Here is a 26,780-nt window from a genome sequence, read left to right on the forward strand (position 1 = left end):
TCCACGTGCCCCGGCTGGAAGCAGCGCCTCCCTTCTGCATACCCGGGACTAGGGGCCGCGGAGCGGCCGGCTACGTGACTGTGGGGGGCCTTTCTCTGTGCCCTCCGCAAAAGCCTCCCTCAAACCTTCCTTCTCCCTCAAATTCAGGGGTTTGGAGCCCCCTGAGGAGCAGCCCGTGGATTCCTTCTCAGCCATCCAATAAAAACCACCAAGGAAAGCAAGGATTTGGAAAGAGCACGGAAGCCGTGCTCCAAGCCCCAGGGCCCTGCCCAGAAGATCCGGGCCATCCCTGCCCGCTGTGGGAGCCGCTCTGGTCATGGGCTCCTTGGGGAGCTCCCGGGTGCGGCTTCCAGAGAAGGGGGGACCCGATGCCAGAGATAATGAGCATCCCACCATGGAACATGGAGGAAAGGGGGATAAAGGTCCCGGAAGTTGCCGGCTCCTTTTACAGAAAAGGAACCTGAGGCACGTAGCTAGCTGGCACAGCCCTTGTTCTGGTCTCCTGACTCCCGGCCAGCGCCATCCCCATCACAACAGCCCTCCAGAGCTCAGCCCCCCCCGAGTGGGGGGAGGAAAGTGCCGGCCTTGCTGGCACCTTTCTGCTCGTTCTGTACTGAGAGGTCAGCCTCTGGGGCCGGGAAGGGAGGCCGGTGTTGCTCCGGAAATACCCACCCCAGGCGTTCTGCCCGGCCCTAACCTTCACACATGGAGCTTCGGCCCTGGGACAGCTCAGCCGCCCGGGGGCAGGGGCAGAGGGGCAGCTACTGGCCACCCCGCGTCTGGGCCACTGACCGTGCTCCTTAAAGAGCCAAGGGCAGTCTGGGAGAGAACTTCCCCTCGACTCTGAGAGAGCCCTTTCCCCCTGGGGCCTACAAAGGGACGGGGCTGGAGCGGAGGATCTCGAAGGTCCCCCTCCGCCCCGACAGTCAGAGGCAGAGCCCCCGGTGGGCGTCACTGACCTAGCTCCCGGCTGTCGGGACAGCGGGCCCGGACAGCGACGGCATCTCCCCTCCCCCTCGGCCCCCTGGCGCAGCAGCCGGACGAGGGTCTCTCCAGCGGCGATGTCACAGCCACTTCGGGAAAGACAGTAGACTGTATAGTTATCTCACAGACAGAGGGAGCGACCCCCAAACTATACAACCTACTACCTCACCCCAAAGGGCAGTCATTCTCCAATAAGGTGCTGGCCGGCCATCCGTCCTGGGTGCTGGAGAGCCTAGAAGGAAAGAAAGCTGGACGGCGGGTGAGCCGTGGGGAGTGTCTGCACTGCCTCTTTACCTCCAAGTGCCCCCAGAAAGTACATTCCATACCAGGACTACCCCCGGTGTGGGTGCAGAACCCTGCTTAAATTCAGCCTCCCCCCCAGGAGCCTTTCCTGAGCCCCTCCCCAAACACCATCTCCTCCCCCACCAGCAAATATGAATCTTGTACCCTGAAAAATACTTCTCTGTATTCATGGTCGACCCCAGCAGAATGGAAGCCTCCCTAGGGTAGGAACGGGTGCAGGTTCTGGCCTCTGGAGCCTTGCCATCTCTGCTGACCGACTGACCGTTACCATGACCAGTGGAGGTATCCGGGGACAGCCTTAGGAGCTGGTTACGGGAGCTCGGGTGAAGGAGAAGGCTGAGGGGGGCATGTGACGTCTTCAAATATCCGAAGGGCTGTTGCGTGCTCAGAGGGCCCGACGATCCACGGGCCCCTCGGACAGTGTCTGACCCTTCCCGCCAGCGGGAGCTGTCCGGGGGGTCGACTGATCGGGCGGCCACCCGCCAACGGAGGCTGGAGCCTCCTCCCGGTGGCGAGTCCTTCACGTGCGGGCAGGCCCAGAGCGGAAGTCCCTTCACATTCTGCCGCCTCAACTGTTAGAAATAAGATGGGCAGAGCGTGAGAAGCTTTCGTACCCACACCGTGCCCAGTGCCCGGCCCAGGCGTCTGTGCCCAGGAGGCCCTCGGGGAGGCCGGCTGTGGGAACAAACCAGTGACAGGGGAGCCTCTGGCAGTTAGAAGAGCTGTCGGCCAACCCGGCCCCTCCCTCTGTGAACCCCACGGCCCATCTGGAGCAAGAGGCTCCCCCTGACCCGGCCCCAGCTTGATGAGGAATGCCTGAAACTCCGCTGAGCTTTCCACTGGAACCCTGAGATTTCTCACGTTTTGGTAATAGGCCGAATATGGGTCCTCATTTTGTGGGCCATTAATTTACCAGCCATCGTGGGTATGTCATCCCTCCCTGAGCCTCAGTTTCCCTATTTGTAAAAAGAGTACGTTGGATTAGTGGGAAAGTACTCAGGCTGGAATCGGCACTCCTAGATTCAAACCCCAATTCTGATGCTTAGTCCCTGACCTTCAAGTCCCTTAGCCACTCTGGGACTCTGTTTCCTCTCTGTAAAATGAGCAGATTGAACCAGATGGCGGCTGAAGTCCCCTCTCGTTCCATGCCCTCGCCCCCTCCCCAAGAGCCGAGAGCCGACCACGATCGGCAAGCCCCGCCGTGAATTTGCCCTGGTTAGTCTGGGGTTGGTCCGGTCTATTCTGGTCCTACCAAGATCAGACCCTGGCAGTGCCACGGGCACCTTCCGGGGTGAAGATCTCTGGGTGCTTCTCCATTGGCCCGCTGTGGGAAGTGTTCCTGACGATGGAGGGAAGGCTCCAGATTGAGGAATCATGGGAGGGGTCTCAGAAAGGGGGCAGCAGAGCTGGGTCTCAGAAAGGGGGCAGCAGAGCTGGGAGGGTCTCAGAAAGGGGGCAGCAGAGCTGGGAGGGTCTCAGAAAGGGGGCAGCAGAGCTGGGAGGGTCTCAGAAAGGGGGCAGCAGGGCTGGGAGGGTCTCAGAAAGGGGGCAGCAGAGCTGGGAGGGTCTCAGAAAGGGGGCAGCAGAGCTGGGAGGGTCTCAGAAAGGGGGCAGCAGGGCTGGGAGGGTCTCAGAAAGGGGGTAGCAGAGCTGGGAGGGTCTCAGAAGGGGGGCAGCAGAGCTGGGAGGGTCTCAGAAAGGGGGCAGCAGGGCTGGGAGGGTCTCAGAAGGGGGCAGCAGAGCTGGGAGGGTCTCAGAAAGGGGGCAGCAGAGCTGGGAGGGTCTCAGAAAGGGGGCAGCAGAGCTGGGAGGGTCTCAGAAAGGGGGCAGCAGAGCAGGGTCTCAGAAAGGGGGGCAGCAGAGCTGGGAGGGTCTCAGAAAGGGGGCAGCAGAGCTGGGAGGGTCTCAGAAAGGGGGCAGCAGAGCTGGGAGGGTCTCAGAAAGGGGGCAGCAGAGCTGGGAGGGTCTCAGAAGGGGGCAGCAGAGCTGGGTCTCAGAAAGGGGGCAGCAGAGCTGGGAGGGTCTCAGAAAGGGGGCAGCAGAGCTGGGAGGGTCTCAGAAAGGGGGCAGCAGAGCTGGGAGGGTCTCAGAAGGGGGCAGCAGAGCTGGGTCTCAGAAAGGGGCAGCAGAGCTGGGAGGGTCTCAGAAAGGGGGCAGCAGAGCTGGGTCTCAGAAAGGGGGCAGCAGAGCTGGGTCTCAGAAAGGGGGCAGCAGAGCGGGGAGGGTCTCAGAAAGGGGGCAGCAGAGCTGGGAGGGTCTCAGAAAGGGGGCAGCAGAGCTGGGAGGGTCTCAGAAGGGGGGCAGCAGAGCTGGGAGGGTCTCAGAAAGGGGGCAGCAGAGCTGGGAGGGTCTCAGAAAGGGGGCAGCAGAGCGGGGAGGGTCTCAGAAAGGGGGCAGCAGGGCTGGGAGGGTCTCAGAAAGGGGGCAGCAGAGGAGGGTCTCAGAAAGGGGGCAGCAGAGCTGGGAGGGTCTCAGAAGGGGGGCAGCAGAGCTGGGAGGGTCTCAGAAAGGGGGCAGCAGAGCTGGGAGGGTCTCAGAAAGGGGGCAGCAGAGCTGGGAGGGTCTCAGAAAGGGGGCAGCAGAGCTGGGAGGGTCTCAGAAAGGGGGCAGCAGAGCTGGGTCTCAGAAAGGGGGCAGCAGAGCTGGGAGGGTCTCAGAAAGGGGGCAGCAGAGCTGGGAGGGTCTCAGAAAGGGGGCAGCAGAGCGGGGAGGGTCTCAGAAAGGGGGCAGCAGAGCTGGGAGGGTCTCAGAAAGGGGGCAGCAGAGCTGGGAGGGTCTCAGAAGGGGGCAGCAGAGCTGGGTCTCAGAAAGGGGGCAGCAGAGCTGGGTCTCAGAAAGGGGGCAGCAGAGCGGGGAGGGTCTCAGAAAGGGGGCAGCAGAGCTGGGAGGGTCTCAGAAAGGGGGCAGCAGAGCTGGGAGGGTCTCAGAAAGGGGGCAGCAGAGCTGGGAGGGTCTCAGAAAGGGGGCAGCAGAGCTGGGAGGGTCTCAGAAAGGGGGCAGCAGAGCTGGGTCTCAGAAAGGGGGCAGCAGAGCTGGGAGGGTCTCAGAAAGGGGGCAGCAGAGCTGGGAGGGTCTCAGAAAGGGGGCAGCAGAGCGGGGAGGGTCTCAGAAAGGGGGCAGCAGAGCTGGGAGGGTCTCAGAAAGGGGGCAGCAGAGCTGGGAGGGTCTCAGAAAGGGGGCAGCAGGGCTGGGAGGGTCTCAGAAGGGGGCAGCAGAGCTGGGAGGGTCTCAGAAAGGGGGCAGCAGAGCTGGGAGGGTCTCAGAAAGGGGGCAGCAGAGCTGGGAGGGTCTCAGAAAGGGGGGCAGCAGGGCTGGGAGGGTCTCAGAAGGGGGCAGCAGAGCTGGGAGGGTCTCAGAAAGGGGGCAGCAGAGCTGGGAGGGTCTCAGAAAGGGGGCAGCAGAGCGGGGAGGGTCTCAGAAAGGGGGCAGCAGGGCTGGGAGGGTCTCAGAAAGGGGGGCAGCAGGGCTGGGAGGGTCTCAGAAAGGGGGCAGCAGAGCTGGGAGGGTCTCAGAAAGGGGGCAGCAGAGCTGGGAGGGTCTCAGAAAGGGGGCAGCAGAGCTGGGAGGGTCTCAGAAAGGGGGCAGCAGAGCTGGGAGGGTCTCAGAAAGGGGACAGCAGAGCTGGGAGGGTCTCAGAAAGGGGGCAGCAGAGCGGGGAGGGTCTCAGAAGGCCCCCCAGGGTCGTGAGCGACCGAGGCCGACGCTGTAGCTTGTGCTGCCGCGCGGAGCGAAGGGCCTCCGACATTTTGATTCTGACAGAGCCCGGCGCTCTCCCTTGGCCGAGGACCAGAGAGCCGATGTAAGTGGTGAACGGAGCGCCGCCCTCCGTGTCCGCCTCGCCTTCTTCTCCCCCTTCTTTAAAGAAACAACAAGCCCAGAAAGAACAAAAAACCTCTGCGGCCACAGTTGGCTTTGCCGTGGAACAGATGTCGGACATTAAAGAGCTGCTTCCCTCTCCGATGGCTTCTCTTCTCTCTAACAAAGGACTTAACTCCTTCCAGGCCGGGGAGCGGCGGCTGGCGGGGCCGCGCGGGGCCGCGGGATTCCTGGGCGCGGAGCAGGGCACCCCCGCTCGCCGGAGCCCTCGCTTCTGGGCCCAGGGAGGGTCACGGCCCTGTAACTGACTCTGCTTGGTCCGGGGGCGGAGGTGGGGGCCCAGCCCAGGCCAGGGGGTCCCCGAACCGTGCCCGTCTGCCTGAGCTGGTGAGGGCCAGGAAAGGGCCGGGCCGGGCAGCAGCTGGGATCCGGCCAGGCGCACGGGCCCGAGGGCGAGCCCGGCCAGATGCCACAGACGCGGCCGTCACTCTTCCTCCCAAAGCAAGGCCGAGCCAGGCCCCACCCACAGACGCCAAGGACGGCTTCCCCCTCCCAGGGCCGCCACGTTCGCTGACCCCCACGGAGCCCCAGAATCTCCTCAGTCCCAGGGAATGGAGCCTGTGCTCGCGAGGGGGGTGCCCGGCCACGGCTCTGGGGACCTCTGGGTCCTCCCGGGTGCGCAGGCGGCAGGCTCAAGGGGGCCCTGAGTGTGGGGAGATCTAGAGATGAGGCGCCAGTACGACAGCCGCTGCCTGAGGGCAGCTGGGGGGTTCCCCAAGTCCCTGGAAGGGGCAGCCTCATTTCTGGAGCCAAAGGCACCTCGGGAGCTGCTGACCCCCCGGAGTCCTGGCTCATCTGGGCAGAGTCGACAGGATTGGACCCTGCAGAAAGCCCCGCTCGGGCCTTGGGGAGCGATGCCAGAGAGGCTTTTGGCCCGGCCCGGCCGGCTCCGGCCAACGCGTGGCTGTGCCTCCGGGTGCCCCGTTCTCTCCCCTCCCAGCAGGGCCAACGCTGCAACTCTGGGACCCGGCCCGTGGCTCCACGTCGGGGAGCGAGGCTCCCGGGGACAGCTTCAAGCTTGCTAGCAGATGTGCGGGAAGGTGGGAGGAGTGCCACGTGGCCCCTCAGAGGGCAGCCGCGGGCTTTGGGCAGGAAAGGGGCTCCCAAGGAGAGCAAGCCTGTACGTGCGGCGGGCTGGGGGTGAAGGATACAGGGGCCACTGGGCACCGAGCCTGGCACAGGAAAGGGCCAAAAACTTTCCCTGCCCGCTGGCCCCCTGCACTGCGGGCATCTGGGAGGTGACCCGCAAGGGCAAGTTTCTCATTTACAGATGAGGAGACCGGGCACAGCCAGGGAAACGCCCGCGGGCCTGCACTAGGAAACGTGGGCCAGCCTCCCCAAGGACAGCGGAGGGTCAAAGCCGTCCCGGGCGGCCGCACGGCGGGGCAAGGTGGGCCGGGCAAAGGGCCTGCCGAGAACCAGCACCGGGCCCACCGCGGCCAGAACCCGGCCCCAGACTGCTTCAGCAGGACGGCGGCGCCTGAGGCAGCGTCCACTAGGTGTCACCAAGCAATGGAGCCCACACCTCCTCCTGGGAGCCCAGTGAGATGGAGCCAGGGGACAACCTCCCCATTCTACAGATGAGAAGACTGAGACCTCCAAGGCAAAAAGTTTCAGAGTAGGATTCAAATCCAGGTCCTCTGACTCCCCTTTCCGCTGTGGCACAGACGTCCTAGTGAGATTCAAACTGCCAAACACAGAACAGCCAGTGGAGGCGGGGGGCAGGGGGGGGGCTCAGGACGGGGGATGTCCGCCCTGGGAGGGGGTGACGTTTCTGCCCAATCTTTTCAATTTAAATAGAAGGGGAAATGAGACTTAGGTGAAGTTGGTCATCGAGCTTTCTTCTTTCCTTCCTTTTTTTCTTTCTCTTTCTTTTTCTTTCCTTCCTTCCTTAGTTTTTCTCCCTTTCTTTCTCCTCCTCCTCTTCCTCCTTTTCATTCTCTTTCTCTTTCCCTCTCCTCTCTTTTTGTCTCTCTGGATCTTTGTGTATCCGTGTCCTCTCCTCTGTTTCCCTCTCCCTTTCTGTCTGTTTCTGTCTGTCCCTGTCTCCGTCCCTCCCTTCCTGTCTCTGCCTCTGTCTGTCCTTGTCTCTGTTTCCATCTCTCTAGCTCTCAGTCCGTTTCCATCTCTGTTTCTCTGCGCGTCTCTGTGTCTGTCTCTCTGTCTCTGTTTCCATCCCTTTGTCTCTGTCTCTATTTCTCTCTGCCCGTTCCTATCTCTCTTTCCATCTCTGTCTGTCTCTCTGTGTGGCTGCCTCGTCTCTGCATGACTGTCTCTGTTTCTCTGTCTCTCCCCCTTCCTACCTCCCCAGCCCCCAGCTCTCTCACTTGGGCAGGGCCCGGGGGCCGCGCTGCTTGTGAGGGACCGCTCTAACGTGAGCCTCTTGGACGAGCCTTTGTCTCCCCGGTGTCGGGGTCCCGAGGCCCCCAGACCCCACCAAGCCCTGCCGCAGAGGCCGGCCTCCCGGGACCCCTCGCAGACGCGGGCACCGTTGTGCGTCTGGCTCCCGACTTCCCGGGTTGCCAAGGTCAGCCCCCACAGCCCCCCAGAGCTCGGGGAGTCGGGGCCGCCTCTCCCGGAAGGGCCCACAGGCAGCGAGGGCAGAGCTGGCTTTTCCCAGAATGCCGCACTGTTTCCCTGAGGGCCTGGGGGCTGGGGCTGTGCCCGGCCCTGCCGTCTCGGGGCTGGCAGATGCCAGCGCAGGCTGTTTCAGGTCAGACTTCAACTGGTCTGAGGTCATTTCCCTCCCGTCTGTTTTTCAGCAGGGCTTCTCCTCTGTCACCCACTCGGCCCCCTCCCCTCCCCAGGTCCGTCCGCTCGTGGGCTCCATCGCGGGCTCCGCGGTCCTAGCCCTGGAAGGAGCCTTGGAGCTACGTGACACGGACCCGGGCATTTGGCAGAGGGGTACACTGAGTCTGAGAGGCAGCAGCGGAGATGGGATGGGAACGCAGATCTTGGGTCACTTTCCAGAGGACAGCGGTCGAGGACCGGACAGTGAGAGAAGACTGTGTCCCTCCCCCACAAAGGGGCCATTCTTGGACTTAGCCCCCCGCGTCTGGCGCACACCGGGCACTCACCTCCTCTCTGGGCCTGGGCGGCCCGCTGGCGCTGCTCTCAGTCCCACCGTCCTTCACGCATCCGCCCCGACGGCCGCCTCTCTGACTCGGGCCTCTGCCGCCTCCCCTCTTGCTTGGAAACCTGTGCCGGCTCCCCCTTCCCTATGGATAAAAGCCCAGAGTCCATCACTTAACCAGGGACCACCGGCTTGTCTCTGAGGGGAGGCAGGAGGGGGGTGTGGTCAGCCCTCCCAGGCCACGCCCACGGGCGGCAGCATCGGCGGCTCAGACTCCCTCGCTTTGGGCTCGTGGCGGAGGCGGCCTCGAGAGGCCGAGGTCTCTCTCCACATAAAGCGGGAGTGCTCCCGGCAGGCAGGTCGCCCGCCAGGCTCGTTCTACCCGGCCACCAGCGACCGCCCAGAACGGCCAAACCGCTGGGGGACGCCTGGGGAGCAATAAGGACAAACGCCCCAAGGGGGGCCCCTGGAGACTGGATCCAGACGGCAGAGGGCTATCGCTGACGGGCTGCGCCCGGGGCCTCTGTGGGAGCCCCGGCTTTCTCCTCCGCAGCACTCGGGTAGCGGGCCTCGGGCCCCTCCAGGAGGAGGGAGAGATGCCATGTTCCATGGGCACAGGGGCCTTCCAGTGGGGAAACCCCTCCCCTGACCCAAGAAGGGCCCGCTCTGCTAAGGTTCTGGCCCGAGTCACTCAGCCTGCGTACGTCCGCGCTGGAGCTCTAGCTCCAGGAGGCGGAGGTAGAACGCAAGTCCGGCCCGGTGGGCTCGGGTCACTGCTCCAGGGCCCGGCTCTGCTCCCCTTGGCAACTGGCCGCTCTCGGCCTGTGGGCTCTTCCAGAAAAGTTCCCGACACTCCTCGGAACGCTCCTCCACATGCCCTGTTCTAGACTCAGCAGCCCCGACGCTCCCTGGCCCCTTCCCGGCCCTGATATTCTCTGCTCTAAGATTCCCCCCAGCTCAGGACGGGAAGGGCCTCGGAACAGGAAGGGGAGGGGGCTCAAAACTGAACACAGAACTGAGAATCTTCTCTGTTTGAAAGGGGAAACTGAGGCACAGAGCAACCCACACGGCTTGAAAGTGAAGAATACCACCAGGCTTCAAGGATTTTAAGGCTGTGCCCACTGGGCCCCAAGCGTTCAAGAACGGCCCCTTCTGCCCGCTGGGCGCAGGATGAGGTTGGCAAGGGGTGCCCGATGCCCACGGTGTGCGTGGGCCAGAGCTGGCGCCGTCGCCCGGGCCATGGAGGCCGCCTCCCACGGCAGACAGTACCTGACAAAGGCGGGCTGGGTCAGGGCACCGGGCTGAGGGCTCTGGCACCGGGGCCTGGCAAGGGGCCTTTGGCAGAAACCCGCTGACATCTGTTGCCCCGACTTTCCCTCGCCCTCCCTGCACATTCCCGGGAGGCGTCGCCCACCAAGCGCCTTTGTGGGCCCGGGGCTCTGGAGTGACTGCAGACGGAGGGTGATGAATGGAGACAGAACGAGGGCAGTGTTTAAAACAGGCGCGGGGGGCTGCGGGCCGGGGCTGGGGGGAGGAGGAACAGGTGTAGCTGGCTCTGTGGCGGGCCCATCAAGGCAGCTTCTGTTTCCCTCCGAGGGGGCCGTGGGGATGTGGGGGCCGGCAGACAGCCTAACCTCGTGGTAACCTCCACTTTGGCTCAGGGCCACCGGGACGGCTTCTGCAGGCCCAGCCCTTGGGGGGGGGGGCCCATAATGCAGCCAGTGTCTCTGCTCAGCAAGCCGTGCGGACAATGGAGTCTGGAAGAAAGCAGGGGGGGCGGGCGGGCGTGAGGCGGAGGCGCTGGGAGCCGGGCCGCCTCATCTCCATGTGAAAATAGTCCATAAAATTAACAAGATGCTTGCTGGGAAGAGAGAGGGGGGCCGAGGACCCCACCTCCTGCGGAACCCCCCTTGCCCTGCCGGGGTTTGGGAAAGTACAGCCCCCGGCCTGGGAAGCTGTGAGCCGGACTGCCGGGCCCCGGGAGGGCCGCCCGTCCCAGCTCCACGTTGCACACAGGAGGCACCCCAGGCCCCGACAGGGGAAGGGCCCGGGGCTCGGGCCTGCCAGCCCCTGCCCCCCCTTAGGGCAGTCCCAGCCAGGGCCCCTCCAGGTCACCGGCTCTGAGTGTTGGGAAGAGCCCCGGCCCCCGCCGGGCAGCGGGATACAAGAGACAGAGCAGGAAGCTTCTCGTCATGGCCTCCCCCGGCCCAGCCAGAAATGCTTCAGGGGCACGGCGTGCTTCCAGGCCGGGGCTCCCCACTGCCGGCTGAGGGAGTGCAGACTCCGGGTCCCGGAGCTTCCCGCCTCCCCCACGGCACTCTCGCCCTCCACACTGGTCAGCTTTCCCTCGGCCCCGGAGGCCAGGCTCCGGGCTCCCATCTCGTCCCTGAGCCTGCTGCTGCGGGGCTGGACAAGGGGCTACTCATCAAACAAGGGGACTGCGCTCCATGGCCTCCCGGCCCGACGGCCCCCTTCTAAGGCCCCTCCCGGCTCTGGCGGTCAGTTCTAAGAAGGCTCATGGGTAAGATTCACCCTCATGGAGGGGGCGGCCACACCACAGCACGGATGGCCATCGCCCGGAGGGCCTGCCCAGCACAAAGGGGAGGATGGTCACCCCCCCCCTCCGGGTCCATAAGGGACCTACAAGGGAGCAGTCCCCGAGGCGGCCCAGTGCCGTCCGAGGCCGGACAGTCACCAGCAGCGGCACCGGCGGCACCTCCGGCCACAGCGTCCTTCCCGGGGGTGGTTTGGGCCCGGCCGAGGTCCGCTCCTGACACCCCGGGGAGCCCATTTAGGGTTCTGGGACCGGCCCGCCGGGGAGAGCCATTAAGACAAATGGAGAACGGCGCGCGCCGGGTGCAGCCCGGGTCACCCACACCAGGGCGGCGAGCTTCCCTCGGCATCCGAGGGAAACATAAGATCCTCTTTGTTCGGGGCGAGGTTACCTCTGGTTACTTTGTCGCTCTTGGGCAAAGCAGAGACTCAAACGTGGGTGTTTATCTTGGGATGGCGGCGGCGGGCTTCAAATACTTCTGGTCTGCCCCACGGCCGAGGGAAGCGGCTGCTGGAAACGCTGCCCGGGGAACGGGGCCCCCGCCAGAACCGCCCGGGCGCCTTCCTCCCACGTCCCGGCCCTGGGAGAGCACCCCTGCGCCCACGTTAGAGACGAGGAGCCGGGGCCCGAGGGGAAGGGCCGAGCTGGGGTCCCCTCCGCTGCTTCCCAAGGGAGCAGGCTCCGGGCAGCGGGGGGCTCCCTGAGACCCCTGGGGAACAGACAGACCCAGTCCTGGGCTCCGGAGGCAGGCGGCAGAGCACTAGGATCAAGGGGCTCGCGGGCCTTCTTCCCTTTCTCCTCCAGAGAAATACAAAGACCCCAGCTCCCTCAACAAGGCAAAACTCATGGATAATCCTGAGGGAGCCGGGAGCACTGGGCAGGGAGCCGGGAGCACCGGGCAGGGAGCCGGGAGCACCAGACAGAGACCTGGCTGGGACAGGCTCCTGTGTGTCCGGGCCCTCCTGCCGCTGGCACAGGGCTCCGGTGCCCTCCCCTGCGGGCGGGCGCGCCCCTGGCACCGGGACAGCCAGCTTTCTTTGTTAGTTTATTTTTTAGTTCCTTGCTGTAGGGGATGGCTCTCTGGGAGGAGCGGGAAAGGGAATCTAGGGGCCTCAAAACCCCAAGTATTAACAAAAACCTATTGTCAAAAGCTCTGCGGTGGAGGAGGGAGTTTCCCCACCGGGAGCACCTTAGGCTGATGGCCCCAGGTGTCCTGACCCCTCGGCCGGCTTAGTCTCCAGCACGCTGGGGGCCGTGGAGGCCGGGGGCAAGACCCTTCCCCAGCAATCAGGGAGGACTTCCCTTAAGGGGGGCTCCAGGAACACCCCATGGTTTCCCAGCTGGGGGGACATCGAGTTCTTAAGGGGCAGCCACAACCTTGCCCCATTTTCCCAATAATCACAGAGGCACCGAATGCCAGAGCAAGAGGAAGCCTCGGATCTCATCTGGGCTCACCCCCTCATTTGTGAAATGAGGAAACTGAGGCACAGACGTGGGTTGGGACACGCGGCAAACATGGGCGGGGCAGAGCAGGCAGCAGTGCCCGGCGGGAGGGGGCTGAGCCGCGTAGACAAGGCAGGATCCCGTTCGGAGAACAAGGGCCAATCGCCGCTCCAACAGGGACCGCCCTCTGCCTCGGTTTCCCACCTCTGAAACAGGGCCACGATGGCCTCGAGGAGAGCCCGGCGTAACCCTTTGGCCATCCAGAGCCCACATTATTCATGCCTAGTATTTCCTGCCCACCTTGCTCCCTGAGGACATCCACGGGGGTCCCCCATCCCACCCTTCCCCAGCTCCTCTAACGTCCCATTGCCCCTCTGGGCTCCTCCGCGGCCAGCCCCGGAGCCTCCCTCCCGGAGGCCCTGAGAGCTCCGACCTGCCCGGGCACTCACCCCTTCCGGGTGGGGCCTGCCTGGGTTTGGGGAGTTCCACCGGGAATGCCGGGGCCACAGGCTCCATCACAGTCCTTTGGGGCCCGGGGCGGGCCTGGGTGCCGGAGGCCGCCGAGCCGGGGCGGGGAGGCTCCCAGAGCCCGCAGCTCCCGAGCGCCGTCCTCAGCTGCCCCTGCCAAGCCGCCGGGCGGTGCCAGGAGCCGAGAGCAGCTGATGGCGGCGGCCCAAGGTCAGGTCCTTGGGCCCGGCCCTGGGCCCCTTCCAGAGCCCGGGGAGATGCTCGTCTGAAGGCTTCCAGTCGGCACAATGGCCGGGGAGCCCTCCCGGGGCTTGGACGCCTCCCCCAGGAAGCCCGGCCCGGCCGGTTTGTTTTCCATTTCTGCCACAGCTTCCGGGAGCCGGGAGCAGACACAAAATGGCGGCCGGGAGGCGGACATTTTGTAGCCGACTCAGGCGAGCCCGCTGGCTCAGGGAGCCGGCCCGGGTCCAAGCAGAACAGAGACGGAGGGTGCCTCCGACCAGGCGGCCTCTGTCCGGCCGTGGGGACAAAAGGAGGAGGGCTCCCCGGGTCCCCGCCTCAGCTCCCCGGGCCCCGGCCCCCGCCTCAGCTCCCCGGGCCCCAGCCCGCCGCCTCAGCTCCCCAGGCCCCGGCCCGCCGCCTCAGCTCCCCGGGTCCCGGCCCCCGCCTCAGCTCCCCGGGTCCCGGCCCGCCGCCTCAGCTCCCCGGGTCCCGGCCCCCGCCTCAGCTCCCCGGGTCCCGGCCCGCCGCCTCAGCTCCCCAGGCCCCGGCCCGCCGCCTCAGCTCCCCGGGCCCGGCCCGCCGCCTCAGCTCCCCAGGCCCCGGCCCGCCGCCTCAGCTCCCCGGGTCCCGGCCCCCGCCTCAGCTCCCCGGGTCCCGGCCCGCCGCCTCAGCTCCCCGGGTCCCGGCCTCAGCTCCCCAGGCCCCGGCCCGCCGCCTCAGCTCCCCGGGCCCCGGCCCCCGCCTCAGCTCCCCGGGTCCCGGCCCGCCGCCTCAGCTCCCCGGGCCCCGGCCCCCGCCTCAGCTCCCCGGGTCCCGGCCCCCGCCTCAGCTCCCCGGGCCCCGGCCCGCCGCCTCAGCTCCCCGGGTCCCGGCCCCCGCCTCAGCTCCCCGGGTCCCGGCCCCCGCCTCAGCTCCCCGGGCCCCGGCCCGCCGCCTCAGCTCCCCGGGTCCCGGCCCCCGCCTCAGCTCCCCGGGTCCCGGCCCCCACCTCAGCTCCCCGGGTCCCCGCCCCCGCCTCAGCTCCCCGGGCCCCGGCCCCCGCCTCAGCTCCCCGGGTCCCGGCCCGCCGCCTCAGCTCCCCGGGTCCCGGCCCCCGCCTCAGCTCCCCGGGTCCCCGCCCCCGCCTCAGCTCCCCGGGCCCCGGCCCCCGCCTCAGCTCCCCGGGCCCCGGCCCCCGCCTCAGCTCCCCGGGTCCCGGCCCGCCGCCTCAGCTCCCCGGGCCCCGGCCCCCGCCTCAGCTCCCCGGGCCCCGGCCCGCCGCCTCAGCTCCCCGGGTCCCGGCCTCAGCTCCCCGGGTCCCGGCCCCCGCCTCAGCTCCCCGGGTCCCGGCCTCAGCTCCCCGGGTCCCGGCCCCCGCCTCAGCTCCCCGGGCCCCGGCCCGCCGCCTCAGCTCCCCGGGTCCCGGCCCCCGCCTCAGCTCCCCGGGCCCCGGCCCCCGCCTCAGCTCCCCGGGCCCCGGCCCCCGCCTCAGCTCCCCGGGCCCCGGCCCCCGCCTCAGCTCCCCGGGCCCCGGCCCCCGCCTCAGCTCCCCGGGCCCCGGCCCGCCGCCTCAGCTCCCCGGGTCCCGGCCCCCGCCTCAGCTCCCCGGGCCCCGGCCCCCGCCTCAGCTCCCCGGGTCCCGGCCCCCGCCTCAGCTCCCCGGGTCCCGGCCCCCGCCTCAGCTCCCCGGGCCCCGGCCCGCCGCCTCAGCTCCCCGGGTCCCGGCCCGCCGCCTCAGCTCCCCGGGCCCCGGCCCCCGCCTCAGCTCCCCGGGCCCCGGCCCCCGCCTCAGCTCCCCGGGCCCTGGCCCCCGCCTCAGCTCCCTGCGGTCCCAGGGGTCCCTCGGGGGCGGCCCCGTTAACCCCAGGGTGACCAGGGTCAGAGGCCGGACCTGCACAGCCCAGGGTTACAAGTGACCAGGGCAGGATTGGAAGCCGGGTCCTGAGACCCTCCCACTGCACTCTACAACAGCCTCAGCTCGGCTGCCGCGTCGGCCTTCCACCCATGGGGATCTCACCCCCTACCCCCTGAAGGGGCACTCGCCTCCACCTGAGGGCCTCTTCCACTCTGGGACAGCCAGGATCGCTCTTATGGATCATCCCCCGCAATCCAGGGCCGCTGGGAAGGGGTCCCTCCACGTGCTGGCCCTTCAAACGTGGCCGCTTCCCGAACCCGTGAAACCCCAGGCTGGGCCCAAAGGGGCTGGCGGGGCTCAGAGCCCTGGGCGCCAGCGCCGGTCCACACCCTCCGCACGGTCTACACCCGCTCCACATGGTCCACACCCTCCGCACGGTCTACACCCGCTCCCCATGGTCTACACCCGCTCCGCACGGTCTACACACGCTCCGCACCCTCCGCGGCTCCCCAGGCCGCAGCGTCCCCAGGCCCACGACCCCCAGCTCTGTGCGGTTTCCAGGAAGGTGTGGAACCGTTGCTCCCCCAAGGCCGCAGCGGGTGACCACTTTCTCCCTGGAGGGCCTCCTCCCCAATGCCAACAAGGGGGGGCTGGGCTGCGAGGGGCGCCCCTGGCCCAACGAGCCGGAGGCTCTCCGGGCTCGGCTCCCCGAGACTCCCTGCAGCTTTTTCAGACCCCTGCGCCTGGAGCGGTCACTGACCACAGTGGTCCCTACGACTCCTGGGCTGTTTCAATAAAACAGCGGAGGACGGCCGTAGCTCTGTTGGCCAAACCTTGGTCTCCCGGGAAGCCCAGGGAGAGAACCGCCCTGCAAAGTTGTGCAGGTGGGGGCGGAAGCCACGGCTAGGAGGCCACAGGGGGGCACAACTGGGGATCGGCTCCCACACCAGGCCAAAGACCGGACTCCTGGGCCTCTTATCACGGATCGCCTACGCCCCCCGAGCCTGTCTAGTCCCACAAAATGGAGATGCTCATCCTTCCTCTCCTCCTCTTCCAGGGCTGCCACGAGGAAGCTTTTTTAATGGTAAGGTATAGAGAAAGAGAAGGAGGAGGAGGAAGAGGAGGGGGAGGAGGAAGAGGAGGGGGAGGAGGAAGAGGAGGGGGAGGAGGAGGAAAGAGAGAAGAGGAAGGATGGAGAAAAGGAGGAAGAAATAGATGAAAAGGGGGAAGAAGGAAGGAAGATAGAAGAATAAGAATGAAGAGAAAGAGGAGGAAGAGGAGAAAGAGGAGGAAGAAAAGGAGGGAGCAGAGAAGGGTGAAGAAAAAGGGGAAGAGAAGAAAGAAAATGATGAGAGAGAAGAACAGAAAAGGAGGAAAGAGCAAAAAGAAAGAATGAAGAAAAAGAGAAAGAGAAGAAAAGGAGGAAGAGATAAAAGATGAAGAGGAAGAAAGAGCAAGAAGACAAAGGAAGAAAAAGAGAAATAGGAGGAAGAAAAGGAAGAGATAGAAGAAAAAAGGAGATGGGAGGAGAGAAGAGGAAGGATGAAGAAAAGGAGGAAAAGGAGAAAGAGATAGAAGAGAAGGAGGAAGGAGAGAAGAGGAAGGATGAAAAGGAGGAAGAGAAACAAAGGAGGGAGGAGAGAAGAGGAAGGAGGAAGAAGGGGGAGGAGGAGAGTAGAAGGATGAGGAACAGGAGGAAGAGATAGAAGAAGAAAAGGGGGGAGGAGGAGGAGGAGGAGTGTGGCGGGAGGACCTCACGGATGCTCCTGCTCCTCCCGGAGGGCACAGGGTCTCAGCTGCTCCCCTCTGCCAGACCGTGGCCCTGACCAGATCCCTGGCCCTCTCTAGCCCGTTTCCTTCTCCACCCCAGGGGAAATCCCCACACCAGCCTGGGCTGTGAGGGTTAGGTGGGCCCGGGGGAGTCCCAGGCTCTGGAACCGCCTCTTCCACCGGTAGCTGGCCATTTTGCAAGCAGGCTGGGATTTTCCGGCTAAGCCTTAGGGGGCTGTCTGCAGGGGCGGCTTAGCTGGACAGGAGGCAGGAAGAAGTCCCAGGTCCCCGGGGCTGGTCAGGGGCAGACAGGGGCCCTGACGCCCTCGAGGCCGGCTCCCGTCCGGGGTACTGCCCTGCCTGGGGACGATGGCTCTGGAACAATAAGGGCTCATGGGAGCTCCGGGGGGCTCTGAGGGTCAGCAGTCCCACATCAATGCCCCAGGAGGCACCGGGGCCCAGGCCCGGGTCAGGGGGCCGAGGCTGGACCCAGGGTCAGACGCTTCCTTTCTGTACGGGCTCCCTCCTAGCCCCCAGCTCACCCCCTCAGTTCTACAACAGCCCTTTCTTCCAGTGGCCTTCGGGGGCGTGACCAGGGCAGCCTCCCTGACCCTCGAGAGACCGCCCGGCCCCAGCTGGCAGGCCACAAGGGGGCCCCAGGGGGACGTGAGACCATTGTGACTAGGGCACGGTGTCTGGCACACAGCAGGAGATTAATAAATGCTTACTGACGGGCTCAGCGGGAGCTTGCAGGCCTCCCTCGCTGGCTGTGGGGTTCTCCCCCGTGGACATCTTTTTTTTTCTGGAAGCATGTACAGACCTTCCCACTCCCTTCAGCCCAGGTGAGGCAGACAGGAGCTAGGACCCCAAGGGCGCCCCCTGGCCTCGGGCCTCCACGCCCGGGAGTTGTCTCAGACAGAGAAGAGCCTGAGATCAATCCATCAATATTTATTAAGAACCCATTCACTGGATTGGCAGTCACATGACCTGAGCAAGCCACTTCCCCTGCCTCAGTTTACTCCTGGGTGAAATAAAAGGGTTTAAGTTTAAATCTAGCCCTGGCTGCAGCCCGACTGTTCTGTAACTTCTAGATTCCACGCCTTTGCTTAATAACTTTCTCAGGCCCTGGATGGTGCCTTCCCCGCCTCCCAGCTGCAATGCCGCCTCCTCTGGGAAGCCCTCACCCTCCATCTCTGCTCCTCCCTTCCCGGCCCTGGGACCCAGTTTCCCCCTGCGACATCAGTAGATTGGACAGGGCGGTGAGGGACGCTCCCTGGTACTCCTGCGGGCCCAGCCCCTGTCAGCGGTCTCCAATGAGTAAGGGAAAGGCCGGGGCTGGGGGTGGGACTCCGGGGCCACCGAGAAAGGGACTGCCTGAGCCCTGAGCTCTTCTCCCTCGTAGAGTCTGCTCTCGGTTGAGCTATCCCAAGGGCTGCACAAATCTCTGAATCTCAGTTTACCCATCTGCAGGAAGGGGTCGAGGGGCTTCCAGGAGCCCCGCTGCAGAATGGAGAGCCTCAGCAGTACCTGGAGAGGGCTTAAAGCCTTACCCCAGGACAACTACTATGATGGATCCCAGCTGCCTTAATTGCCCTAGATTGAGATTGCTTGGAGGCCCCGAGGCGCAACCCCAGGGAAGGCACAAGCATTATTCAGGAGTTCTATCTTCCCTCTGCACCGTTACCTGCAACTGTTCCAATACATCTTCTTGAATTCAATTAGCATTTATTAAGTGTCTACTGTATGCCAGGTCCTGAGGATACCAAGACAAGGGTGGAAGGAAAAAGGAGTCCTCCGGGAGGCTCCTGTCCTTAGAGGCGGGTCAGGTACGGAAGCTCCCCTCTCTTTGCTCCGCCCCCATCCAAAGCAGGGCTACCCAAAGGGTGCCCTGAGCGAGGGAAGAGCCCACTCGGCCAAAGCCGAGGCCTCGATGGGAGACGTTGGTCCCCTGGGCCCGGGGAGAGGGGCCTCCCGACGTCCCCCTAGCTGTGGGGCTGCATGAGCTCGCTCGCCAACGCCGGGGCTGATGGAGAGCACCTGGGCGGGGGGGATACCGACTGGAGAGAGGCAGCCAGTCTCAGGTGGGGCCCCGATTGACTTGCTCTTTTTTTTTTTTTTTTCCTGAGGCTGGGGTTAAGTGACTTGCCCAGGGTCCCACAGCTAGGAAGCGTTAATGTCTGAGACCAGATTTGAACTCGGGTCCTCCTGAACTCAGGGCTGGTGCTCTCTCCACTGCGCCCCCTAGCGGCCCCCGGATTGACTTGCTCTGCTGGCCTACAATTTCCGGGTCCAGGATGGCAGTGGACAGTCATAGGGAAGGGATAGTTTGTGAAAGGAACAGCAATGAGACTTTTCAAAGTAGCATCTCTCAGGGGGCTCCTTTTTCACCAGAGCGCTTGGAGGTCACACAAGCACAGTTCCCATAGTTCCCGCGGGGCGCCTTTCGGACGCCTCCGGCCTTCCCCGGGACTTGGGCCCTTGGCAGCCGCAGCTCAGTGCGGGAAGCCGGCGGGGCAGTGTTTTCTGCAACTCTGCCCTAGAGTCAAGGACAACGCACCCACTCCTCTCCCAGAGGAAAGCCCCTCCAGGACCTGCCGGAAGCTCTCCTGTGGGGGCAGCCTGTGGGCAGCAGACAGGGCACCGAGGGGGCTGCAAGACCAGCTCCTGCCCTGGACCCTTCCCAGCTCTGCGCCTCCCGGCCTTCCCTGGGAAATGCTGGCTCACAGATTGGCTGAGGATGCACTCAGATGTGACCCTGACGCCAGCTCCCTCTGTCTCCCCCCTCAGGCGCTCCCGCTGCCAAGCCTAGGGCTCTTTTCACCTGCCCCATCCTCCCCAGCGGGTTCTCCTCCATGGGACGGCGCCCGCCCTATTCTGCTCCGGACCCACCTGGCTTCTGGCACATTTCTACGGGAAGCAAACGGCCGCTCTTCTGCAGGTGAAACACTGGACTCCAGCCACCCAAAGGGCAGGTAAGAAACCGGGCAGCGGGTGCTTCTGGGGCGCGCCGGGGCCGGCCCTCATTTAATCCTCGAGGCAATCCTGAGACACAGGACTGGGGGGGTCTCCTCACTTATGGAGACTCAGAGAGAGTAAACAGAGAGAGCCCGCCCTTACGCAGAGGGCCTCGGAGCTGGAGGGGACGTGGGACCAGGGCTGCCAGAGGGCTTAGAACCGGGAAGATGAGCAAGTTTGAGAGCCAAGCAGGGAACTGGCTTGCAGAGCCCACCAGGCTGATCCCATCCCACGCCCGATATCACGCATATATTGTACATTACAGACGTAGCCTCTGCAGGGTATATCACAATCACAGCTCATGTTCACCAAGAAATGTACAATCTGCTCACCGCACGTGCAGCACGGCGGCCAGCGTGGCCCCGGCAGCTTCTGTCCTCCGGCCGCCTCCGTGCTCCCGCCGCCGCCTCCGTGCTCCCGCCGCCGCCTCCGTCCTCCTGCCGTCGCCTCCATCCTCCGCCGCCTCCTTCCAGCACACTCCTCCTTTCTCGGTCCTTTCTCCTGCAGAGACAAGGGCAAAGCCCAGAGGCCTCGTAAGTGGCAGGTCTTCCGGCCCACAGCCCGTGGTAATCCCAGCCTCCATCTGGCAGGGCTCACAGCTCACCCACAAACCTGCCTTCCAACAGCCAGAAGCCTTTTTGGAGAAATGATAAAGCACATTTTCCTCTTTAAAAAACAAAAAATAGAAGGAAATCCCCCTCATGAGCTCTCGAGGTCCTTGAGCATTGGGTTCAAGACTTTCTAGTCTCAGTGTCTGGGAAGTGTGTGGGAAGAATCCTGGCTCAGCGCTCAGAAGCCCTGGATTCGAGTCCCACCTCAGAGCTCCTGCCTGCCCCTGTCTCTGTCTCTCATTTCCTCTGCAGGATTCCGCCATTTGTAAAGGATTTTGATTTTCTTGCCTTTTCAGTGGTTGGGAGAGGGAGAAGGGAAGGGAAGGAGTTTGCGGCTGAAATGAAAGTGAATTTTGAAATACAGGCAGACTGGGGATGCAGATTGTGCTCCAGCCCTTGGTTCTCCACACTGGGTGAGCCTCGGCCATTCTCTGGGTCCTCGAGCCCGGCAGACTGTTCAGAAATGGCCGCCACGCGGGGCCCAGGCCACTAGTCCCGGGCTTCGTCCCCTCCGGGATGCTCCGTCTCAGCACCGATCAGGGTTCCTCCAGGGGAAGGGCCCTGTATCTCAGGGCCCAAGAGGAGTGAGGGATTCCCAGCATGCCCTCGGCAGAAGGCTAACGGCTGAAGAGCTGGAAGGGGGATTCCTGTTAGTCGGTATATTCCCACCCTCCGTGACTCCATCTGGGGTCTTCTAGGCAGAGACACAGCCATGGTTTGCCATTTCTTTCTCCAGCTCATTTTACAGATGAGGGAACGGAGGCAGAAAATACTGTGAGCGGCTCGGTCTCCTGGCATCAGAACCCGGAGCTCCTGACCCCGGGCCGGAGCTCCATCCACCGCGCCACCTCACTGCCCTGGAAAGGGGGGCTGGAGACCACCAAATCCGATCCCCTCCTTGCACAGTCCCGATGGAGGAGGAGGCCCATCTGAGCCTCGGAGGCGAGGTGTAGGGAGCTGGGGTTTGAACACAGAACTTGACACCAAAAGCTGTGAGCTCCTGCAGGACGGGGATGGCGTCGAAGCCCTGGTTTGCATTTCCAGAGTGGAACACACAGCGGGCACTTAATCCATGCTCTGTGGCAGAGGAACCGAAAGCCAAAGCCAGGGCCCCTTTTGTGCCACTCAGGTGGAGTTCGGGCTCCGCCAGCCCATCAGTGCCCCACTGCCCCCCCAAGGCACCTTCCACCGTAGCTCCACCCCCGCCGGGCCAAGAGCCTCGACCTTCACAAGGGGGGTGGGGGCCCGGAGATCGGCCACCTGAGGGGAAGAGGTGAGATGGGTGGCTCCGGGCCCCGGGAAGCGGGCAAGCCCCAAGCTGCTGCTCTGCCGCCCAACTCCCTCCTCCGGCTCTCCTCTGGGAGTGGGGAGCATGTCTACTTCCCTGAAGGGCCTAGTGCCCCGGAATATAAGATAAGGGGAGGGGGAACGGAGAGGAAGCAAATCGGAAGTGGGAGAGCCACGGCCAGCTATCCGGGCACCCAAAAGAAGCAGGTGTGATGTCCTCAGGCCCCCCAGCTCCGACAGCCCCGTTCTCAGCCCCAGCCCTGACATCCCCGGTCCTAAGCTCCCTCCCAGTTCTGACAGCCTGCGACGCTCTGCGGCTGAAGATGCTTTTAGTCCACTCACCTTCGGTCAAAAAAAAAGATCTCAAGAAAAGAGACAAGCCCCTAATGGGCCCTGGTCCCATCCTCCAACTCCCCTTCCCCGTAACCAGGCAAGCCCGTCCCCGGCCCAGGCCGGAGTCAGCTGGCTGCCGTACCCGCTCCCATAATGCCCCTTCAGGCCTCCTTCCCATGGCCCAGTATCGGACCTGGCTCTCTCCCCCATCGCCCCCCACCTCCAAGCTGCCAGGGTGAACACACACATAATTCAATTACCTCAGAACATCATCGGAAATAGAAAACAGAGCTGAGCTGGACAACATGACACAGCTTGATGGGGGCTGCCAGACAGTGGGGGGGGCAGCCCTGAGGCTCCCAGGAGGAGGAGAGGAAACCGGATCCGGGCCTCCATGGGCCAGACGGGCCGCTCGGCCCAGCCTTTGTCGGGTGTGAACATCCCCGTACGGTGTGGCCCTGCAGCCTCTCCCTCCCCACCTCCACCGGGGACAGGGGGGCTGGCAGAGGCTTGGACTCGTCCCTTCACCACTCTGGGACTCAGTTTCCCTCTTTGTAAAATGAGACTAGACCTGGCTCCGGGCCGCTTGTGTGGCGTTTGGAAGCCGAGGCCCTTTGGGACCATCTGGGCCAGCTCGGTCCCTTCCCGGGCCCAGTGGGGGGAAGGGGCTTGGCCCAGCCCCACAGCGAGCAGCTGAGGAAGGACCCGCAGCCAGCTCCTCCGATGCCCCTCCAGGGGGAGGCCTTTGCCCACACCAGGCTGCCTTTCAGTTTGAAAAATCATTTGGAAGCTGAGCTTTCCCTCCCACGTCCATTGAAGCTTTCCCAGCAAGCCTCGGGGTCGGGGCAGTCCCACCCTGAAAAGTGAGGGCGACCCGCTGGCAGGCTGGGAGAGCCCCTCGCTCTGAAGAGGAGGGGCCCCAGGAGGAGCTGGACCGGCTCCAAGATGACGCAGCCAGCAGGGGGCAGAGTCCAACTAGCTCCCAGGTCTCCAAGTGTGTGGGGAGAGATGGGCTGGGGCCTGGGGGGGGGCTTACCCACCAGCTGTCCTCCTCTTCCAGGGGCTTAAGCGGCAAGGCTGGGAGGCAGGCCCTTCTCTGGCGGCCACTCCCCCCTCACCCACATCAAAGGCCCCCAAGAGCTCTCTGAGAACGGGCATCTCTTTGAAGGCGGCAGGGGAGGCGGGAGAGGCGGCCAGCCCGGTCTGAGCAGCCCCCTCAGCCTCAAAGGACTCCAATCCAGAAGCCCCAAAGCCCCAGGGCAAAGTCGGGCCCACGTGGGCCCGGATCTTTGAAACGGCAGTGGACAGTACAGTGTGCATCCGTCCCCCAAAAGCTAGAAGCAGGAGTCCGGAGCTGGCTCGGCTCCTCAGGAGCTCCCCAACCCCCCCCCCCGCCCCCCAGCTAGGAGACCTCAGAATCACAAGGCTTAGAACTCAGCCAGCCCCGAGCCCCTCCTCCCCCAAGGAATTCACTGAGCCTCGCCCAGGGTCACCCAAGGAATTAGCAACAGAGCTGGGAGTCACATCGGGGCCTTCTGAGCCCGGCTCTGTGCTCCCGCACCGTCCATCGGCCGGAGGCTCTGCCCTGCAGCCCCAACTTCCCTTGGAATTAAAATAGATCCCCCAGCTAATGGTGTTTCCAAACTGAGAGTTAAGTGGAAAACTGGTGCAAGTCACTGGAAAAAAATCCAATCCCGGCGTGGAAACACCAGCAAACAATCGCATGCCTGGTGGAGTGTGGATTGATCCGGTGCCTAGATAACATTTTAGAATTGTGCAAAGAAAGGAGACTCCGATATACCTTGGGCATAGAAATCTCCCTATCAGGTGTGGGCTCCAAGGAGGGGGGAGAGAGAGAGACAGAGAGACAGAGGCAGAGAGACAGAGAGAGAGAGACAGAGAGAGAGACAGAGACAGAGAGACAGAGAGAGAGACAGACAGAGACAGAGAGAGAGAGACAGAGAGACAGAGAGAGAGAGAGAGAGAGAGAGAGAGAGAGAGAGAGAGAGAGCCAAGAGAGAGAGAGAGAGAGACAGAGAGACAGAGAGACAGAGAGAGAGACAGAGACAGAGAGACAGAGAGAGACAGAGACAGAGAGAGAGAGAGAGAGACAGAGAGACAGAGAGAGAGAGAGAGAGAGAGAGACAGAGAGAGAGAGAGAGAGACAGAGAGACAGAGAGAGAGAGAGAGAGACAGAGAGAGAGAGAGAGAGACAGAGAGAGAGAGACAGAGACAGAGAGAGATAGAGAGACACAGAGAGACAGAGAGAGAGACACACACACACGGGGGGGGGGGGGGGGGGAGGGGAGGGGGGGGGGTCCTGGAAACAAAGTAGCTGGCTCTCCATTGAGAAATGGCTGGGTCGCTTGTAGGGCACGAAGTGGTGAACAACAGACAAGAGAAGAGGAAGAGCTGGACTAACAGATGTGGAGAGAAGCTGGCAGAACCAAGGGAAAAGCACTATCTACAACAACTGCAACTAAACTATTGAGGGAGAATGAACAAGAAAAGAGAAAAGAAATGGAACTGGCCAGTCACGTGAGCAAGCTTGGCCCCTCCTCCCCCAAACCCCATTTCCAGGAAAGAATAAAGCCTGGAAATCGCCCAGAAAAAGGGCTCGGCTTCTCTAGCGAGCTCTGGGCGGTTCTGCCCTCTCAGCCGAGAGGACGCAATCGGAGGCCCGTGCCCCGGGGTCTCTCCCCTGCTCCTCATCTCTTCCTCGGAGGACTCCAGCATTCACTGGGGATGACCCTGATGGGGAGGAGCCGCCGGAAGACTTGCCAGTGTCCCGAGGGCCCCCAAGCAGAGGTTTGAGGAGCTCCCTGCCCGAGGGCATCCCTGCCCGGTCAGCTGGAAATCGCGCTCACTCCTTTGGAGCCCCTTGGGCCCCTTGGATCCTCAGATTCCCGGGTATTTCTCTACCTCGCAGCAGGGACTCAGAGGAGCAGAAACAGCCATTCGTGACTCCCCGAGGCCTACCTAGCAATTTGGGGCAACCAGGGCAAGCAGCAAGAAGTGAGTAGCACAGATTGTTCTCTTAAATCAAGCTTTCCTTTCTTAAAATAACAAGAAATAAGAGAAATCACTTGAGCCCAAAGGGGAATAAGTTACAATTACAGCGGTTTCAGTGACGCTAAGGCAGTACACTTACCTTCTCCTTGTACCCTCTAAATTCTGGTGCCCTGGGCCAGGGTCCCGGATGCCCTAGCCTAGTTACGTCCAAGACCTCGACTGATCACTTCCGGCAGGACGGATGCCCGGTCACCTCCTCACCAGCCCTGACCCTCGCACAGTCACTGTGGATCACAGCCTAGGATTCCCTGGAGTGAGAACTGAGCCTTCGCCTTCTTGTAATCCAAAGTCTCTTACGCTGGGGCTCACACCCCCACATTGGGCTGGATTGTCGGGACCTGTGTTCCCATCTTGTGTATCTCTGCCCTCAGTGTCCCTGAGGGGCAGCGAGTGGAAAGAGTTTAGGAAGTCCTGCTCTAAACTCCAGGCCAGCCACGGCCTCGATTTATGAGCAAAAAAAATTGGGGAAAGGAATCTGATCCCGCCTCCGTTTTTGTTGTTTTGTTTTGCTGCCCGAGGCCCCGAGGGATGGAAAACAGATTGCAGAGAAGGGTGGCCCGGGTTCCAGCCAGCCAGATGCGCGGAGAAACACCAAACCAGATGTTCCCCCCTCGCAGCTAGTGGTCCGGTAAGGAGGCGCGGCCGGCTGCTGGGGACGCTCGGGGGCATCCGCATGGGCCGGGCAGGATCGCCAGCTCGCGGGCCTCTGACTGGAGCGGGGAAGGCCTGGTTTCTTGGTCGGCTCTGGCTCAGAAAGCGGAGGAGGAGCGAGGGCCCCCCCCACTAAATGAGCGTGGCTCTCTGGGTCATCCGAACTCTGTAATAGGCCCGTGCAGCCGAGGATGCCTCTTCTGGGCGGGGTGGCCCGTCCCCGATAGGAAGCAAAATACAAAAACGCCCACAGGTCACCGTCCTGGGTGTCCCCAGGGGCTCTACAGGGCTCCCCGGGAAGACAGTTTGATCTGGTCCAGATCTGGCCCTCACGGAGCTTTCCCTCAACGGGAGGGGAAGGCCTGTCCCTCTGAGGACGTGGGGAGGGAGAAGCGGCAGGGGAGGGGATGCGGACGAAAGCCGAGCCTGTTTCACGGCTAGTGTCTAAGATCCTTCTGGGGACATTTCCTCCTCAGCCGGCCTCCCTCTCTTTAAAGGCCTTCTGACCCCCTGAACGTGAGGGGAGGAGCACTGGTTGGGCCAGGGAGGACTCAGACCCTTCATTATGCCGGAAGGAACGAGCCAATCGGGGAGGCAGGATTCCCCAAGGCCGCCATCGGCTGGGAGGGGTCAGCCCAAAGTTGGACACTATCCCAACTGCCTCTGGCTCCCGAGGACCCCAAAGCTCATCCTGCACCCCCCCTCCCAAAGATGCGGCTTCTTGGACCACCAACATCTTGGGGTGGTTTGTGGGATGTTGCTAGAAATCATGGACCCCCAGGAGTCAGAGATGGGGGCGGCCTGCAAGCCTTTCACGGCAGGAGCCATTTTTGTTGTCTCCCCTGTGCCTAGTACAGTTTCTGACCTACATAGGGCACGTAGTACAGCGTTATTGAAGTGGAAGGGGAAACTGAGGCGCACAGAGGTAGGGGAGCGCCTCCCGTCTTCTGGATGGGAAGAACTCGCCGACTTCGGGACGGGTGTTTCTATGCCCGGCCTGCACACAGAGAAAGCGGGCTGGGCTCGTCCTAAGCGGGGTCGGCCATTGGCAGAGAGCGCTTTCCCAGCACGGGATCTCCTCGCGGGTGAGCTTTAGGGGCCGCACGGCCGTTGCCCCTCCCCCCTTCCCCCGGGGCGCACCCTGATTCTGGCCGGCTCCCCATTAGCGGCGAGATGTCAGTGCCCGGGAGGGCAGTTGCGAGGTTCTAGTCAGATAACTGATGGAAAGCACTTTGCAGAGCTAAGGCACTGGCTTATGATTATTATTAATTATTCATGCAAGGC

General features: G+C 63.6%; 1 protein-coding gene across 3 annotated transcripts in view; it reads right to left on the reverse strand.

The window, feature by feature from the left end:
• Nucleotides 1–1,161: 1,161 nt before the first annotated feature.
• LOC141545113 (uncharacterized) overlaps nucleotides 1,162–26,780 on the reverse strand; it is an 84,826-nt gene continuing 59,207 nt past the window's right edge. For 2 of the 3 annotated variants that reach the window (XM_074272081.1, XM_074272083.1), the window contains 3 exons: nucleotides 19,875–20,043; nucleotides 8,241–8,381; nucleotides 1,162–1,859 (listed from right to left, as the gene is read on the reverse strand). In XM_074272081.1, coding sequence (XP_074128182.1) covers nucleotides 1,275–1,859; nucleotides 8,241–8,381; nucleotides 19,875–20,043 — 895 coding nt within the window. In that variant the 3' untranslated portion in view covers nucleotides 1,162–1,274. The remainder of the gene's footprint in view (nucleotides 1,860–8,240; nucleotides 8,382–19,874; nucleotides 20,044–26,780) is intronic. The other variant, XM_074272082.1, reaches the window with a different exon arrangement.

Source organism: Sminthopsis crassicaudata, chromosome 5 (genome assembly GCF_048593235.1).
Source record: "Sminthopsis crassicaudata isolate SCR6 chromosome 5, ASM4859323v1, whole genome shotgun sequence".
Classification (NCBI taxonomy): Eukaryota; Metazoa; Chordata; class Mammalia; order Dasyuromorphia; family Dasyuridae; genus Sminthopsis; species Sminthopsis crassicaudata.